The sequence below is a fragment of the Humulus lupulus genome, chromosome 8 (assembly GCF_963169125.1).
Source record: "Humulus lupulus chromosome 8, drHumLupu1.1, whole genome shotgun sequence".
Classification (NCBI taxonomy): Eukaryota; Viridiplantae; Streptophyta; class Magnoliopsida; order Rosales; family Cannabaceae; genus Humulus; species Humulus lupulus.
This window is the reverse complement of record NC_084800.1, coordinates 45,761,544-45,779,423: the sequence shown is the minus strand read 5'-3', so window position 1 is coordinate 45,779,423 and position 17,880 is coordinate 45,761,544. Positions and strand designations below refer to the sequence as shown.

General features: G+C 32.4%; 1 protein-coding gene and 1 long non-coding RNA gene across 2 annotated transcripts; one reads left to right on the top strand and one right to left on the bottom strand.

Annotated features, from left to right (window-relative positions):
• Positions 1–5,054: 5,054 nt before the first annotated feature.
• Positions 5,055–5,746, top strand: LOC133797054 (uncharacterized). The gene is made up of 2 exons (XR_009875572.1): positions 5,055–5,270; positions 5,360–5,746. It is a non-coding gene; the product is annotated as an uncharacterized LOC133797054 (long non-coding RNA).
• Positions 5,747–10,857: 5,111 nt separating this feature from the next.
• On the bottom strand, positions 10,858–17,022 carry LOC133797053 (peroxisomal fatty acid beta-oxidation multifunctional protein AIM1). The gene is made up of 18 exons (XM_062234826.1): positions 16,847–17,022; positions 16,684–16,755; positions 16,477–16,539; positions 16,312–16,368; positions 16,132–16,199; positions 15,972–16,053; positions 15,827–15,882; positions 15,184–15,486; positions 14,514–14,600; positions 14,121–14,295; positions 13,913–14,034; positions 13,562–13,725; positions 13,015–13,269; positions 12,324–12,445; positions 12,092–12,213; positions 11,766–11,914; positions 11,395–11,533; positions 10,858–11,111 (listed from the first exon to the last, which is right to left on the bottom strand). Exons 1-18 carry the CDS (start codon positions 16,938–16,940, stop codon positions 11,067–11,069), a joined length of 2,175 nt encoding a protein of 724 aa, XP_062090810.1. The 5' UTR covers positions 16,941–17,022; the 3' UTR covers positions 10,858–11,066.
• Positions 17,023–17,880: the final 858 nt, after the last annotated feature.

Sequence of the window (17,880 nt, the reverse complement as noted above, 5' to 3'; positions counted from 1 at the left end):
ATTAATATTTTGAATTTTAAAATTTAATTAATTCTTTTATAAATCTATCAATTGGAAATAGTTTTCATAATATGCTTAACAGAGAGAAAAATGTATCATATTATTTTTTCTATCCCTAAAAACTGTCTCAAACCTTATATTCCAAGATCTCATGAGTTGAGTATATCTTGTGAATTATAAACTTTCCCACTATTACTCTACGTGTCCACACATGTCTTGAGGTGTAGAGATACTTCTTTGAAAATCTTGGTCGGAGTACTCAAAATGCTTATTTGGATTGGATGTTCATTGGAGTTACTAAAAGATAGCAATGATTCTTGAGTGTTCTACAACAGGTAAGTCCTTATCTTTTTCTTTCTCTTTGATTGATGTTTTGCATATTAATGGATCTTTTATTTAATGATTGTTTAAATATTTTTTTTTTAAATCTCTGGGCCCACCACCCCGTGTTTTTCGCTGCATATATAGTAAACAAGTTACCAATATTTCTAAGTTATCTTATTATTAAGATGAACGATGAAACCTAGTATACTTAATTAAGTATCTATTTTTGTATTGATTCTCAATAGTATGATAAAGTGTTAATGATTTTCATTTCTCTCAATACTTTCTTTCATCTTTAATATCAAATATTTTTTTTTATAGTTATAAATTATTAAAGCTTGGTTTTATATTTTGCTAAAATTAATATTTTTTTTTATTATTTGTAGTTTCATTAAATTGTTTCACATTTAATACCTTAAAGTTATAATTTTGAAGCGAAGGAAAATATATTTTAGAAAAATAGTTTAATTGATTTCTAATTAATCATGATAATAATATATCAATAAATCTTATTATTTATAGTTAGGTAGAATCTGAAATCTTAATAATTCTTACTCAAACTATTAAAATAATCTTTCAGGTAGTTATTTTCATATTTTAAATATTTTATTTTGTTACCAAAAATCTCATAATTATTGGAATTATGTTAGAATTAAAATAATTTAGATTGAATTAGTTTTTCAATTTTTTTGGGTTCAACCTCGTGCTTACGTAATTTTTATACTCAATTAAAGATTTGTGCGCTTGCGAGTTGATAAATTTTAAAATGTACTGCTTTTTGGTCCAACAGTTTGTACAAACATTAAATTATTTTTATACATTCTACCTTACTCCACTTTATCACTAATTAATTTTGAGATAAAATTTTGATGTCTCTTACAATATATACCTTTTACAATATACTATCTAATACCTATCAAAATACTTTTCACACTACTTTTTGAAGATATGAAGGTAATAAACATATCTATGTATATATAACACAGTACGATACATCAAAGAATAAAAAAAGAAAAAAAATTAATTATAGTAATCAATTTAAAGTTATTACTTTTATATCATGTAAGATAAAGATAATATACTTTTTTTTTACCATGCTAAGAAAACATGAATAGTGGAAGAATTTTTTAAACATAGTTACACCATTACTAATGCGAAAAGTTATATAAGAGCACTCACAATAGCTTCTCAAATTTATTCTTTAAATTACATCACTAATTTTTTTTCCTTCCTTACATCTAACTTTTATCAAATAGTATATATCAATTTTTCTTTCTTTTTTTCTTCATATTATTTATATATTATATTATTTTTAATAATTTTTTATTCATTTTAAATATAGTTGACTGCGTTTTTAGCCAACGACGTGAGAACGTCAATAACGACAAGCCTTCAAGAGAAATAAAAACGACACAGACGGTTTAAAAAAGAAAATAAAGAACACACGAGATTTTTATAGTGGTTCAGCCACGATTGTCGGTAATAGCCTAATCCACTTAGAGTTGTGATTTATAAATCTGTTCTCAAGATCAGATGGACTGAGCCAACTGAGTTTCTTCAGTACAAATTGCAAAAATACAAGAATTCTCTCTCTAGAATACTCAGACCCAACTTTCTCTCTCTAGAATACACAGTCCCAATTTTCTCTCTCTAGAAAGAAGAAGCAGAAGAAGTCATTCTCTCATCCCATAAGCTCTCTATTTATAGGCCTGGGATCCTCAACTGATATCCCCTTATGATAGGGATATTTTATTATACTTATTACATTTAAACATTCAAAATTCGAAATGTAACAAACCCCCCATTTGTGGGAAGAATGAGAGATTCCCGCGTATGTTGTTGAAGCTGTCTCTGGGAATCTTGACTTAGTCTCCTCTAGCTAGTTGATCCACCTCCTACTGACCACCCATGCAAGTGTTGGTCGGACGTGCATGGTGGTAGGACATGCACTTCTCTCCTCTAGCATGCCATGTTCCTCCTTGAACCAATCTCCTTGGCTTCTCCTCGGACCAAGGTGGTCCGAGTCAACCTCCTTGGCACCTCACCTTGGACAACATTGAGGCAACCTCCTTAGCACCTCACATTGGACAACATTGAGGCAACCTCCTCCATAACATCTCACCTTGGACAAGATCAAGGCATTCTCCTTTAGCATCTCCCAAACATGTCCGATCGAACATTGTATAGGCTCTCCTTATCAAAATCTAAGTCTCCTTCCTCTTGCATGAGACTCCTCCTCCTTAGCTACTTACTTTGGACACGTTCGAGCTAACACTTAGGAAACCTTGGGAGGCTTGCCTCCTACACACCCTTGGGGTCTCCTAAGACCACATCCTCCTTGGGGTCTCCTAGGACCACTCCCCTTAGCTCTCCTAGAATGCATTCTCCTTAGCCTCCTAGGATGCATTCTCCAATTTTGGGTATAACAAATATGAAATAATCAGGTAGGATAAAATGAGAGATGACAAAAGAGAAAAATATTATTAAAAAAATAGTTTGAAAGATAAATAGAAATATAAAAGTATAGAGAAAATACTATAATAATATGTAAATACTGTATATATATATTAAATACAATATATATTTGCTTAATTTTATTTATAAAATTTATTAATTATTTTTATTAAACTCTATTATTGTCATATAAATTTCAAATAAATAAATAATATTATATATAAAAGAATGACATAAACATATTAAATTAAAATTAAATCAAAATATTGTTTATAATTTTTAAATATATATAATATGATAATATTTTTAATTAAAATTAAAATTAAAATTATGTATTATATATTATTTAAAGTGCATTATTATATATATAACTTTATAATATTTAAAGTTATATTGATATAAATATTAAATATTTCTTGTATTAAATATTATTATAATAATATTTTATAACATTTTAATTTAAATTTAAATTTATATTAATATAATTATTATATATGTAGTTTTATATTAAATATTATTATAATAATAATATTTTATAATATTTGAATTTATATTAATATAATTAATAAATATTTATTTTTAATTAGTTTTAAATGTATATTCTGTTAAATATTTAAAATATTAACAAATCGTGAAAACTAAGAATTTCCGTTATCTATACAACGATATATATTTATATAATAAGTAGAAGCAACATGCAATGCACGTTTGCTTAGTTTTAAAGTTGTAAACATTTTTTATAATTTTAATAAAAGCAGGTTCACTATTTTTTTAAATATATATAATAGAATGAATTATAGTTCTATAGTATATATAAATATTTATATCAATAATCTCTACTTATATGACATCTAAACACGACGTTGACATAGAAATATATTTACATGGCTACATGACATATATATATATAATACAATAATATTTAAAAGGAAATTAATAATAGAAATAAAATAAGAATAGAAAAAGTTATGGTGTAGACATGTATCAACTATTTTTAGTTTCCAATATACCTCACAATGTCCATTGGTGAAGTTGATGAAGAAAAAGAGCTCAAATCACTTTATAAGAAACAAACTATCACACAAATTTATAAGATAAAAAAATGATATGTATGCATTTATTATTTTTAAATATATATGATTTAATTATTTAAATTTTCATAAAATATCTTTAAAATATTATATTTTAATTAATTAATTTTTGTTTAAGTTTATGTTTGTTCTAATTTTTTAATTTGACAGTGACAACAAAATATTATATATTATATGTTTAATATAATATTAAGTTTAAATTTTATTTAATTTATTAAATATATGGTTTTATGAGTTTTAAATGATTATTATTGTAAAATATATTTAAAATATTATATTTTAATTTGTTTAATTATTTATTTATTTAAATTTAAGTCATATTTATAATCTACCGTTAAATATAAAAATATTCCATTAAAATTAACGAAAAAAATAAAAAGCTGTTAAAATAAGAGTTTTTGGAATCTTATATAGAAGAGATATATAAAATTTACTTTAGAATGTTAATATTTTTCTATATATTTTAAAGGAAAATCTATTTACATAATCCTCTACTCACATGGGACATTAAATTAACCAAATGCAAATTAAATTCCTGACCAATTATTCACATGCTCCTTCAACTGCCACTTATTCACCCAGGTAAATATCTAGAAAAATTATAAGTAGCCTGATGGAATTTATATCTTGGGTTGAAGCGGCTAGAATGCTTGGTTTTTTTTTTTTTTTTTAAATGTGTAAATTTTATAGTTTTATTTAGAATGTAAATATTCTAGAGCCACTAATAAATACTCACATGGATCGTGATTAAATTCCACTTGGGTTGAATAGCAAAATTCAAATATCTATGGTCTTTCATAGTTTCTTAACTTGGGAAAAAAAAAGTTAGCTAACTATTATTACTTATTTGGCTACTGATTTGATGATTTTTTTGGGGGGTTATAATGTCAAAATTGATCATTATTTATTATAGGGTTTTTACCGGCGAAAATACCCAATGTTTACATGTTGTTCCACTTATACACCCAATTTTTATTTTTCGCGGTGAATATACTCAAACCCACATGAACTGTGTCTCCGTCACTACTTTACCCCTAACAGCGTTAAAAACGCTTACATGGCCAATTGCGTGTACAAAACCAGACACATCATTTAGCCCAGGTAAGTTTTTAATTATTGATTGAAAAAAAAAAACTTTAAATCCTTAAATACCATATGCACGAGAGATCTCCATTGTAGAAGAAGAAGAAGAGAGAAGAGATGAAAGGGGAAGACCCAAGTGTGTCTTGGGGCGAATCAATAAACCGAGGTGGAGCCAAAATGAGGTCATCGAGATCTAGGGCACAAGGTGTATATCAAGCTTGTCGTAAGCATTGTGATTGTGGGGCAGAAACAGTAGAGAGGACATCATGGACCGATGATAATCCAGGGAGACGGTTCAAATCTTGCTATAGGATGAAAGTAAGCTTGTTTATATTTTTTGTCTTCTTTTTCCTTTATATATTATTAGCTTGGAAATAAATTAATTCAAGAAAACTATTTGTGAACAGTGGAATGGGGGTTGTAACTATTTCCAATGGATTGACCCCCCTATGTGTGAAAGGTCAAAGATGGTGATACCTGGTTTGCTAAGAAGAGTACGTGAGTTTGATGGTGATCTGGGCAGATATTATGAATATGAAGATAGATATGAGTCTTGCTTTGAACCTAGTGTGGAGCCTTTTCAATGTCAAAATTGTGGCTATATGAATGGGAGTTTGGATGGAAGAGTTCATGCAAGTTCCTGGTTGGTAAAGGGAAATGTGAGGAAGATGATGTTGTTTTTTTTTTTTTTTGTAATTGTGTATTGGCTGAAAAATATTATGTAATGTTCGACTTCCCTGTTTATTGTATTTAGTGTTGCTTTCAAGCATAATAAAAATTATGTATTTTATTTAGTGTTCGACCCTTCTCTGAAAAAAAAATCATGGCTTCATTGAATGTAAGAGAAATATATTTATTTAGTGTTGCTTTCAAGCATAATAGAATGATGCACCAAACCAGATATTTTGTCATTGATTAATATTTTCAACTTTACAGAGCAAACATATGACATATTGTTAAGTAGCATAATGTCTACATGTCAAAAGTATTCCTAATGGCCAAGATGTCCCAAAATATTGATAAAGTCAGACTGAATATGTACATGTCAAAAGTATGGTAATGCCTATATTGTATGGCGACTACACCAAAAAGAAAACAAGTTTTCTACATCAAAAGGGTTTAAGATTAAAGAGCAGCTTCTTAGTTGGTCTGAGATGTGGAACCACCATTCCTTTGCTTCTGTCTCTTAGCTCGCTCCTTCCTTTTAATAGTTTCAGTAGTAGGATTCTGAGATGGTGGTCTTCCTCTCTTTTTTTTCCTTGCAGGCTGTAATTAAACCAAAAACATAACTCATCATACTTAAGCAAATCACATTCATTTTAACTGCAAATGAATACAAGTCTGGCATACCGTGTACCAAGATTACCTCCATAGTTGCATTCTTGCATGTTACTCATGAATGGCCTGTTTGCTTGCAATTGCTGCAGTGATTAACTTGGCCAACTCTCCTAGCCTTTGTTGCAGTAGTAGGTGGTGGTTCATCTGCCTCTTTGTTTATAGACTTTTTAGGCCTTCCAGGTAAAATTGTCTCTGTTGGAGGATGTATCGGATTCAGACCAGTGTCAGGCCACTTATCTGGGCTAGGCATTGGTTCGATTGGTGTCGCATAAGTTTCTTCATATGCTTGCCTCTTGTAGTAGTCATCTATGAATCCCACTGGATCTAGGTTTGAAAACCAGATAGCAGCTAAAGCATGCCCACATGGTATGCCAGACAATTGGAATAGCCTACATGTGCATGTTTTCGTTTCCAAGTTCACAACAAATGACTGAGCATTGATGCTTTGCAATAAATTTACCTGGAACTTACCACCTCCAGCAAGCATAGGGAAACAATGCTCAGCAACATTCTTGCTTTTCTCAATGATGTCCATAATTCTTTTGGAAACAGGATGCACCCACTTAGAGACACTCATTCTTCTATTGCAGAACAAACTCATCATCCAATGCCTAATATTTTCTAGCAAAGTGATAATAGATTTATCTCTGGCATCAAGAATGGCATTGTTGAAACTTTCACAGAGGTTATTAATAAGAATGTCACATTTCACATGCTCCCTGAAATGAGACTTGGTCCATTCTTCTGGGTTTTTTTTCATCAGCCATTCATACTCCTTGAAATTCTCTTGCTTAATTTCATTCATCCTATTTTTCCATTCCACTTTAGTTGTTGCCCTTGCAGCGGCCCACATCATTTGCTTAAGTAAGAGTCCAGGGAATTGCTTCTTGAAATTGGCATGCATATGTCTCACACAGAATCTCACTTATGAACCTTGAAATACAGTACTTAATGCCTTTTCTAAGCCATTTTGCCTATCTGAAATCATTGTTAATCTCTCTGGTTCATCAATCTTCAAATCCTCCTTCAATAAATTTAAAAACCATGTCCAGCTACCAGGGTACTCCTTCTCCACTACAGCATAAGCCACTGGAAACATGGCATTTGCTGCATCAATGCCAATTGCAGCTAATAACATTCCTTTGCAATATCCTTTTAAAAAACAACCATCCAAGCAGATAAGGGGCCTACAACCATTGAGGAATCCATCTTTACAAGCTTTAAGACATATATACACCCTTTCAAATAACCTCTTTCCATCCTGCATTCTGGTTTTCAATATTGATGTGCTCCCAGGATTTGTCTCTAACAGTTGCTTGCAATAATCTTCCAGTATGGCATATTGTTCCCTTATAGTTCCTTCTAACATCACTTTTGCACAATTCTTTGCTCTATATAAAGTTGACCTTGTTGTTCTTGAAAATTGAGTACGTGTTGTTAGCTGCATGAAACCAGTGTAAGTTAAGTTTGGGTTTATTTTGAACTGTTCAAGATAATGCTTTGCAAGCCAATTGGAGGTTGCATGTTTGTTGTTGAAAACCAATCCACACGTGTGCCTATCCACCAATGTATTTACCCTGAATGAGCGCTTGTCTGACAGTTGGACTCTTGCATAAATGACCCAATTGCAGCCTGCACTCTTGCATTTTTCCCTTACCCGACTTTGGTCATTGGCCAGCCAAACATACTCCATGTTAATCTTAATAAAATGCTCCTTCAATGCAGTTCTAAATTGGTCCACGGTAGCAAAAAGCATGCCTAATTTAAATCTGAAGTTATCCATGTTTGTTGCATGATTGAATTGGGTGTTGGATCTTTTTCTCCTCCTGGCATTACCATCCTCATCTGAACTAGACAAACTTTGTAGGTCTTCCTCACTAACATAAGCACCTTCATCATCATTTGGATTAGCTTGGCTACAACCGTCTGTAACTGAATGCCACCATGTTGCAGGATTAGCATTAGCAAACATCTCTTCAGCCTCACCCTCATTCTGCATGTACTCCTCCTCCTCCATAACAAATTCAGACTCTTCATTACCTTCACCTTCATTTTGCCCATTCTCATTAACAGCAGCTTCATCATGCTGACTCTCTAGACCCCTTTCACCAACATCACCTTCACTCTGAATATTCTCACCAACATCAGCTTCATCATTTTGACTTGGGCCAAAATCATTATACTCATACTCATATTCGACCTCTTCTCCAACTTGGGCCTCTTCTGCAGCATAATTGAGTTTTGGATTGACAACCACATCGACAAATACATCTGCATCATCAGGCAAGTCTTCAATGACACAACTAGATTGTGTCCATTCCTCTGGCATATTGACAACAAAAAAAGGGTCCTCATCTTCAGAGTTCATAGAGTCAATGTCTACAACTTCAGGACCATCCTCATATCTAATTTCATTGTGATCAAACCAAGGATCTTCATCATCTGATAATGGGTTGACCACTACATCTGCTGGGATAGTTGTATCATCAGGCAACTCTTCTATAGTGCACACCGTCTTCTTCTTAGAAAGTTCTGGGATATAAGGAATTGCATCTTTCTCCTTACTCCATTCCAACTCCAAAGTTCTTTCTGGTTGGACCACAAAAATATCCACTTGTCTATACTTTCTCCTCATCATATCTTCAACCATTTCAATAACTTGTTTATCACCAATTACCATTTCAGCCAAATTCAAATGCTTCTCCTTAGGCTTCCACAAAAAACTCACAGGCAATTTATACCCTAAGCATTGCACCATCCAATCCAACTCATATCTACTGAAGTAATCAGTGTGATTCCAGTCAAAAAAAGAAACTTTACCTCCATGATACCTTTTGTTGCCAAATGGAGTGAAGAAATTTCCTCCATGGTGCATTGCCACAGTAAAATGGCCCCCACACAGATCTAGCATATCAGATAATAAAAAAATACAAAGAAAGTTAGTGGGAAAATGGACAAACTCATGTGATATACGACAAAGCACATTACCCAAACAAAACAAAGAATATCCCACAAAAGTACATGCACAACACAGTCAGGGGCTTACCATATCCAGGGGGTTCTTCGTCCTCAGTCCGAAGCATGGGAATTTTGTTCCAGTTCCTCCTCCTGCTTCGTCGTCGTCCTCAATCCGAAACGGTAAAAAACAGGGGGTTCTTCGTCCTCAGTCTACGTCGTCCTCCTCAATCCGAAATGGTAAAAAGCAGGGGGTTCTTCGTCCTCAGTCTTCGTCGTCGTCCTCTGTGATCTTCATAGTCTCAAGAAATTAGTTTCAGAAAAAAATTTGAATGTGGGTTTGCCTTTTCTACATGAAATGTGGGTATAAATAAATCATTCCCTGTTCAAGCCGTTGGAAATTTTTTTTTTGATTTGCAGTTAATATTTTAAAGCACATATGTCTGGTTTTGTACACGCAATTGGCCACGTAAGCGTTTTTAACGCTGTTAGGGGTAAAGTAATGACGGAAACACAGTTCATGTGAGTTTGAGTATATTCACCGCGAAAAATAAAGATTGAGTGTATAAATGGAACAACATGTAAACATTGAGTATTTTCGCCGGTAAAAACCCTTTATTATAATATAATTTCATACATGAATTTGTCAAATGAATAACTTTAATAATAAAAATTTAACTATAGATTGGTCCTGATTAAATTTTAATTTGTGCTTTCTAATAATTTTTCACCATAAAACTTAAATGGGTTTGAAACAATGAACAATAATAACAAAACCTTTTGAATGTTCTTTTTAGTAACACTAAATTGTGTTATTAAGTGTTTGTTTTTTTATTCCTTAGACAAAGTTTGAACTATTCATGTTAAAAGCATATTGTTATTTCATTTTTTCGATAATAGTTTTTTGACGATAGTTTTATGACAATGGCTTGATTAGAACTGGTGTGTTGCACTTTTGTTATTTAACTTAGTTTTTAATTTTATTTTGGCAATATCAAATTTCGTATATTTCCGACCAAGTTGTTATGGTTCTGTACCGTTTCAATTTTTTCTTTTTCTTTTTTATAGTTATTTAGGTTAATTTTATTTTTTAATTTATTAATATTTTTTTACTTTCATTCTATTTCTAGTGAAACTGAAAAGTAGTGGTAAACTTTTTTTTTCTCTTATCCTTTATTCTTTTTTTTTTTTTGACAAACTTCTAATTTCCATCCTAAAGAATTTTAGAAACCAATTGTATTGTCTTATTTTTTTTTTCCTTCCAGGCGTATTTTTAGCATCTATTCGAAGTAATTCATACTAAGAATGCACTTATAATTAATAATAAACTTTCTTAGTTGGAAAAAATCCCTCCATACTTCTTATCTTTTGAAATTGATACGAATTAGGCATTTGTTAATTTTTTTTTACCTGATCTTAAGACAAGACTTGGTGGTTTGGCGGACTGGATGATAAATGTCATGATATATTTCATTTTTATCACACGGTCGGTTTGATTCCATCAGTTGGTAATGGAATGACAAGGTTTGCGTTTTACTTCGTATTTTTACATTAATCCAAAACCCTTTTTACCTCTCTCATCATACCACCACTTTCATGATGAAACCAAACAAAAAATAATTATATCACTCATTTTATGAAAACCGATGCATAAATATTCTAAACATTAAAACACTTCTCGATAGTATGTTACAGGAGGATAAAGCTTCGAAAGCTAAATCTGATTACATTTCGAGATTTTATTAGATGGTAAGTAAAGCCACATAATTCATAAACCTTACCAACCAACCCAGTTCGAGGGCAGCATACTTGTTTTATTGCTCACAGGCGTGCCCTTGAAGCAGCTGATGACGAAGCAGGTTCACTCTGCAGGAGAAGAAAATCAACAAAAACCGACCACCGTCAGTATTTCTTTTCATTGTATTAATAATTTGAGAAAAAGAGCATCGAGTGCTTTCAACTTGGACATTTTCAATAATGAGTGATCACAACAATTGAGATGCCAAAACTATACTACACTCTTTGGTTGTTTGGTTTTTACTTTTTCCTGAATGATGTTGCGAAGTCATGTTGCGTATTATTCATTAAATGTTAGAGAGAAGGGGGAGAAGAAAGTCAAGAAAACAACAAAAGGGGTAGAGGTTCTTACCAGTAGAATGCCTTTTGTTGCTCGTTCTTCCAAAAATCTTGATGGTTTGTAGAAGTTTCCGTATAGTGCGGACCATTTCTTCAGACTTGAGTAAACATGTTTAGGCCCAACCAAATCTGCCCAGAAAACAATACCACCCCTGCCACACAATATATTGCAGCTTGTAAGATACTAATTTACAAAAAATTCTGCCATGTAAGTCAACATCAAATGAGAGTAAGTTTTACTAATAAAGCATGGAAAGTTTACACTGAAAAGGCTACACCCTATAATTCAGAAAAAAGAAGAAAAAAATCCTTTCCTTCCATTGCCTAAAAGATATTTTTGTCATATAGGCGGAGGACAAATTAGAAAGTCACAAAATCACTCACCGGTAAGATGGGAAACTCATCCCAAAAACAGATGCAACGTCAAGGTCTGCTGCTCGGACAACTATTCCTTCGTCCAAAACACGGCATGCCTCATTTACTACAGGAAAGAGTATCATCTCCACAATTTCTTGGTCTGTTACAGATATGGGCTGTCACCATGATACGCAAAACTCATTAAGCACTAGTCCAATAGATGCTCAAAAATATTTAAAACAAAATTTGTCATGCAGAGCTTTAAGTGTCAGAAGCATTTGATAGCAAGTGTAATTCCAACTATGATTATTACTGTGAATGGTGGTCTACATTTTGAAGATAGCAATAAATACCTTTCTGCCTGGCATAATATCTGCTAGCCGTCGAGCCTCTTCAATTATTGGTAGTACTGTCAGATCAGGTTTCGGTTGGTTTCCCCTTTCATATAGGTAATATCCTTTTCCATTGTTTTTGCCTAAATTCCACAAGTGCAGAGAAGGCTAAGATGATATGCATACAAAAGTATTCACTAAACTTAAAGACAAGATCGCTATTTCATATAAAGGGCACGCGGTTTTATATTACCATTCCTTCCACTTTTCATTAAGAGTTCAATCAAAGGTGATTGAAATGTTCTGTCAGGAAAGGCATCTCGAAACTGTTTAGAAGTTGCCATGAATACTCCGTAACCTGCTAAGTCTTGAAGCCTGCAGATAAGGACATCGTTTACAATAATGTATGTTCCATATAGATTATTAAGACTTTTTTTAAAAAAATCATTTAGTGAAGCTAATAGGGAAATGCTGAAGTGGCTCAACAATGCTATAATGGAATGCTTATTTCAGTAGAAAAAATGCTACATTTTACATTAGTGAAATAGTAAGAGCTAATATTAGATGTATCCTGGTTAGGATTGCAAATTGATTTTTTGCATTCAAAAGACCATAAGGGGCATCTATTACAATAGTAAAACTAAAAACCTTTTTTGCATAAGTGCATAAACTTTATTCTTAGAACAGCCACTGCATAGAGCTGATCTGAAAATTCAAATTATATGGAATTCCTCCCCCAGGACTCTTATTTGTTAAAACTAACTAAAAGGACCTTCTTAAGCTTCGTCACAATTCTAAATCAGTGTTGGAGGTGCATCATCCTATAAACATTCAAGCTTTCAACTAAATTATCCTTTGCAAAAATGAATCCTAAAAGCCAATTGATGTTTATCACATGCAAATAAACATTTAAATGAACAAACAGTTTCTCAAAAGAATCTTACTGGAATGGGCCAAGAGGGAGGCCGAAATTCTTGATTACCCTGTCTATTCTGAAAACATCCACACCTAAATGGACCAGCATAGTAGCACCTTGTGAGTATGGGAAGAACGTTCTATTAACTGCAAAACCAGTGCAGTTTCCCACCACAACAGGAACCTTCTTTATGACTTTTCCAACTGTCATAAGATCAAGTATCACTTGTGGTGAAGTCTTCTCTGTTCGCACAATTTCCAGGAGAGGCATCACATGAGCAGGACTGTCAAAAAAAAAGGAGGCAAAAGACGATCTTCAGCTTTGGTTACCTCATTATGAGGAAACATTCTAGCTATTAGAAATATTGAGTTACATAGAGTAAAGAGATCCAAAAAATTAAAAAGATGATCAGGTGTGTATGATACATTACAACAGCCATGTAGGCAAGGCTTGGTTATCGAATAACATCTTTCTGACATTAGATACAAAAGATATCTAAGATTTTGAGTCAGTAGATGTACTATAACCGGCAAGCATGCTTGGAGCAGCAATATATCAAGAATTTTCCATTTTACCTAAAAAAGTGTGCCCCAATAATGCGATCTTGGGAGCTTGTTTTCTCCCCAACTAAAAGAAGGTCAATAGTAGATGTGTTACTAGCCAATATGCAGTGAGAAGGACAAGCTTTCTCAATTTCACTAAATATTGTTTGCTTAAGAGGAACCTTTTCAATGACAGCCTGTATAAAAAAAAATAGCTGTATCAGACTTTTTTTTAACAGGATCTAATATGTAAATAATTCATTTACAAGACTCATCATGATTAAAATTACAGGATAAAAAATAGACAAGATATGGTCGTATTAACTTAATATTGGAAAATTAAAATTCTGAATTCTATCATGCTAATTAATTTTGAGCGCCTACCTCTATGACCATATCAACATCCTTAAATTCTGTGTAATCCAAAACGCCTTTAAGCAAAGAGAGGGCCTTTTCAGCCTTATCCCGTGCCAGCTTCCCTTTTGTTACTAAGCCCCGCACATTTGCTACATGATAAAAGAAATAAGCAACATCAGGTAAGACCATGAGATGAAAATAAACCTCAATAAATTTCTATTAAGTAAATACATACCTTCAATCATTTTTGTTCCCTTCAGAAGATATTCAGAATTAATTTCCTTAAGAACAACATTTATATTGCTTAGAATAAGAGCTGTAGCAATGCCAGAGCCCATCAGACCTCCGCCAATGACAGCAACTTTCTTTATGTGCCTTGGTTTAAGCCCAATATCAGAAACATTTGGCACCTGTCAAAATTGTAAGTTCCCAAACATAGTAAGAAATGTAGAGAGGCTAGAAGTGTAGAAATTATTGAGAGAAGAAAATAGTTAAATGAAAAAAAAAAAAAAAAAAAAAACTGATGCAATCTAGCAATGCTGACTTCCAAAAAAAAAAAACCATAGATTTACTTTCTAAAAAGTAGAATTTTTTTTTGGGAAAGAGGCAGCTTGTATAAACCCTGTACCTTAGTTGTTGAACGTTGAGCAAAAAAGACATGAACAAGACCTTTAGAGGTGTCTGTTATAACCAACTTCTTAAAATCTTTTGCCTCCTGTATTGACAAGTTTTGTCATTAGCACAATTATAAACAGGTACAGCCAGTGGCCACAAAATATTTAGCGTAATGTTTGGGTCCAGGTATGTTTAGCCCTCAACATAGAAAGACCTAAGAAATAAGGTGATGTTTGGTTGGGATAATGGAATGGAATAGAAAATAATCAATTTTCATTTCATTCATTTGTTTGGTTGCATTTTAGAGTATTGGAATGTCATTCCAAGTTTTTCCAACATTTTGGTGGAATGACTATTCCATTTAAAAATGAGAGAAAAGATCATTCTAATGCAAGATTGAAAAAAAAAATTAATAATTTTTTATCAAATTTTTTTATTCATATTAATATTTATTTTATTCCATTCCTATTCCTAATCATTTTCTATTCTCATTCCTATTCCTCTATTTTCATTCTTTCCAACCAAACGCTACCTAAGAAGCATGCATGTTTCCAAATGATAAAAGTTCCTAGTTCCTGTATGGATAAAAGAAACAGGAGAGCAGGTAGTACTTTCTGAAACTGAAACCTCCATAAGGCAATAGAGAAAATAATATCCATGGTGAGAAACTAAATGAAAAATACCTTTAGAACTCCACTGTATCCTCCATGAACAATGCCCTCCTCAATCACATCAAGACAAACTTGGTGCTGAGGCATATTTGGAGCAGTTCTCTTCGCTTGTTGACGTGCAACTTTTAGTATCTCACGTGCTTCAGACAGGGATCCAATCTTGTCTGTCCTGTGAAGGGAACGAATCCACGGTTTGCGCCTCTCTGCAATGCCTAATGCCCACAGACGTGATACTTTCAGCAACTCTTCAGAAGACACTATGGAATCGATAAGGCCCAGCTTCTTCCCTTCTTCAGATAATATTGGTTTTGATGACTGAAAAAGCAAAGTATTAGCATACTGATTTGCAAACAATGGAAGATAAAATCAAGCATATTGAACCATTAAATACACAAATGTGTTGTTTCTATGCTACTGTAAACAAGCAGCAGACCAAAAACTATCCTAATTTTTTTGTTCTTTCTCTCAACTGCTCTAACCCACTAAAACATTTCATTCAAGAAAAATTCCCTGTCTCCTCCCTTCTCTCGCTCAATAATTGCTAGCTACTTCTAAAATATAAAGTAAATAAGTATAACCTCCAATAAAAAGTTTTATTTAATTTATTTATCCACTTATACATTTTTATAAGAATGGAAGTGAAGAAATCAGTTACCAGCATCATTTCAATCGCCTTTGACAGCCCTGCAAGCCTTGGAAGACGCTGTGTACCTTAAATAAGCAAAAACCAAATGTTAAAATTTTGGTAAATGCTGATATTTGAGTACTCGTTAAAATATATGCAAACAAAGCCAGTATACCTCCAAATCCTGGAATAACACCAAGAGAAAGCTCAGGCAACCCAAGTTGAGCTCGAGGAGCAGCAATACGTGCATGACATCCCTGCAAGAAGTAAAATTAGAACAATAAACCAATCCACCAAAAACTAGAGATGTTGGTGCTTTGGTTAGGATGACAAACCATTGCTAGTTCTAAACCACCTCCAAGGGCAAGTCCCTCTATGGCAGCAACAATCGGCTTCTTTGAATCTATATAAAGAAGCTCATATTAAGTGTCATCAGTAATTTGATAATAGGAAATAAAATGGAGAGTCAGAATCTGCACAATAATGATATAAGGGGTAGGGGTTGCGTTTGAGACCTTCAATTATGTTAACCACAAGGTCAACGGATACATCAGGCATAAGTGAAACATCCCCTGCCATATGAAGGTGAGTTTGATCAATTTACATATCCAAATTCCATAATCCAATCCATAAATAAACACTCAGTTACTTAACAAAGCACGGTGTATAGAGTCTCGTACCACTCTTGTGAACTTTCTCAAAAACGTTAATATCAAAACCACCCGAAAATCTTCCTCCTTTGCCTACATTCAGTAACAAATAATTCATTGTCGAAACAAATATAATTCCCAAAGGACTAGCCGAATTCGATTATTACAAAAATACTCTCACGAAATCAAATTTCACATATAATCAAAAAGACAATTCAATTTCAGTTAACAGCGTACCAGTCAAAACAATAGCTTTCACATCATTTCTTCTCGTTGCCTCTTCGAACTTTTCCTTTAATCCCGCAATAACTAGAACAACAAAATTCATCGAAAATCAGGAAGAAAAAAAAGAAGGATAAGATGATCGAAGAAGACAGACAGAGGAAGGGGAAAATCATACTGGGAATAGCTAAGGCGTTAACTGGCGGATTAGATATGGTAATGAGTGCAACGGCGTCGTCTCCGACCTGAATGGTGACGTTAGCCCTCGCCATGGCGTTTGTCAAATCTGAAAGTAGAAGAAGAAAGGGCAAGACCAGCTATAATGAAGATCACTCCGAAAACTCTCTATCAGTTTTGCTCTTTTCTTTTTTTGTTTTTGGATTGGAACGTTATTTAAAGGTGGGGAAGATATTGTTGTTCTCAAAGCGAGCGTTGACGGTGACAGAGACAGCAGTGAGTTTTCGCGTTTTAGATTTTATTAGAGGAATAGGTCCTTCTACTCCACGCCGAATGGCAAATTTTTGTACCAATCCTACGGTAATAAAAATGAGAGAAATTATAAGAAATGACCCAAAATAAAGCCATTAAAAAGCTAATGTCTTCATTTTTAAAATTAGAGATAAATGACCATTTTACATTGTTAATTACCTAAATTACTATTTTTTATAATTTATTTATTTATTTAGGACTGTATGATTTTAATATAGTGGTATATGTATATTAGTTTTGTTTAATTAGTTTTTATTTTAAAGTTATATTGATTTTTTAAGTTTTTTATTGGTTGTTGGTATATTATTTTCCAATTAGTGTATATATATTTTGTGCTATGGTATATAATTTTTTTTTATGATATTTAATTTCTATTTTATTATACATAGTGGTAGTATATAATTTTGTATTATGGTATATAGATTTTAATGGTAGTATATAATTTTGTTAGCATAGTATATACATTTTTTAGTAATAATTTTGTAAGTTTTGATGGTATATTATTTTTCAACTCAGTATATATATTTTGTGGTATGGTATATCATTCAACAACTCATAAAAAACGAAAAAAAATCAAAATAACTTTAAAATAAAAACTAATTAAACAAAACTAATATACATATACCATAATATTAAAATATTTAGAATAAAATAGTAATTTGTTAAAGTGTATATTTGGTAATATGTGATATTAAATAGATGATTAAGCTATTTTACTACAAA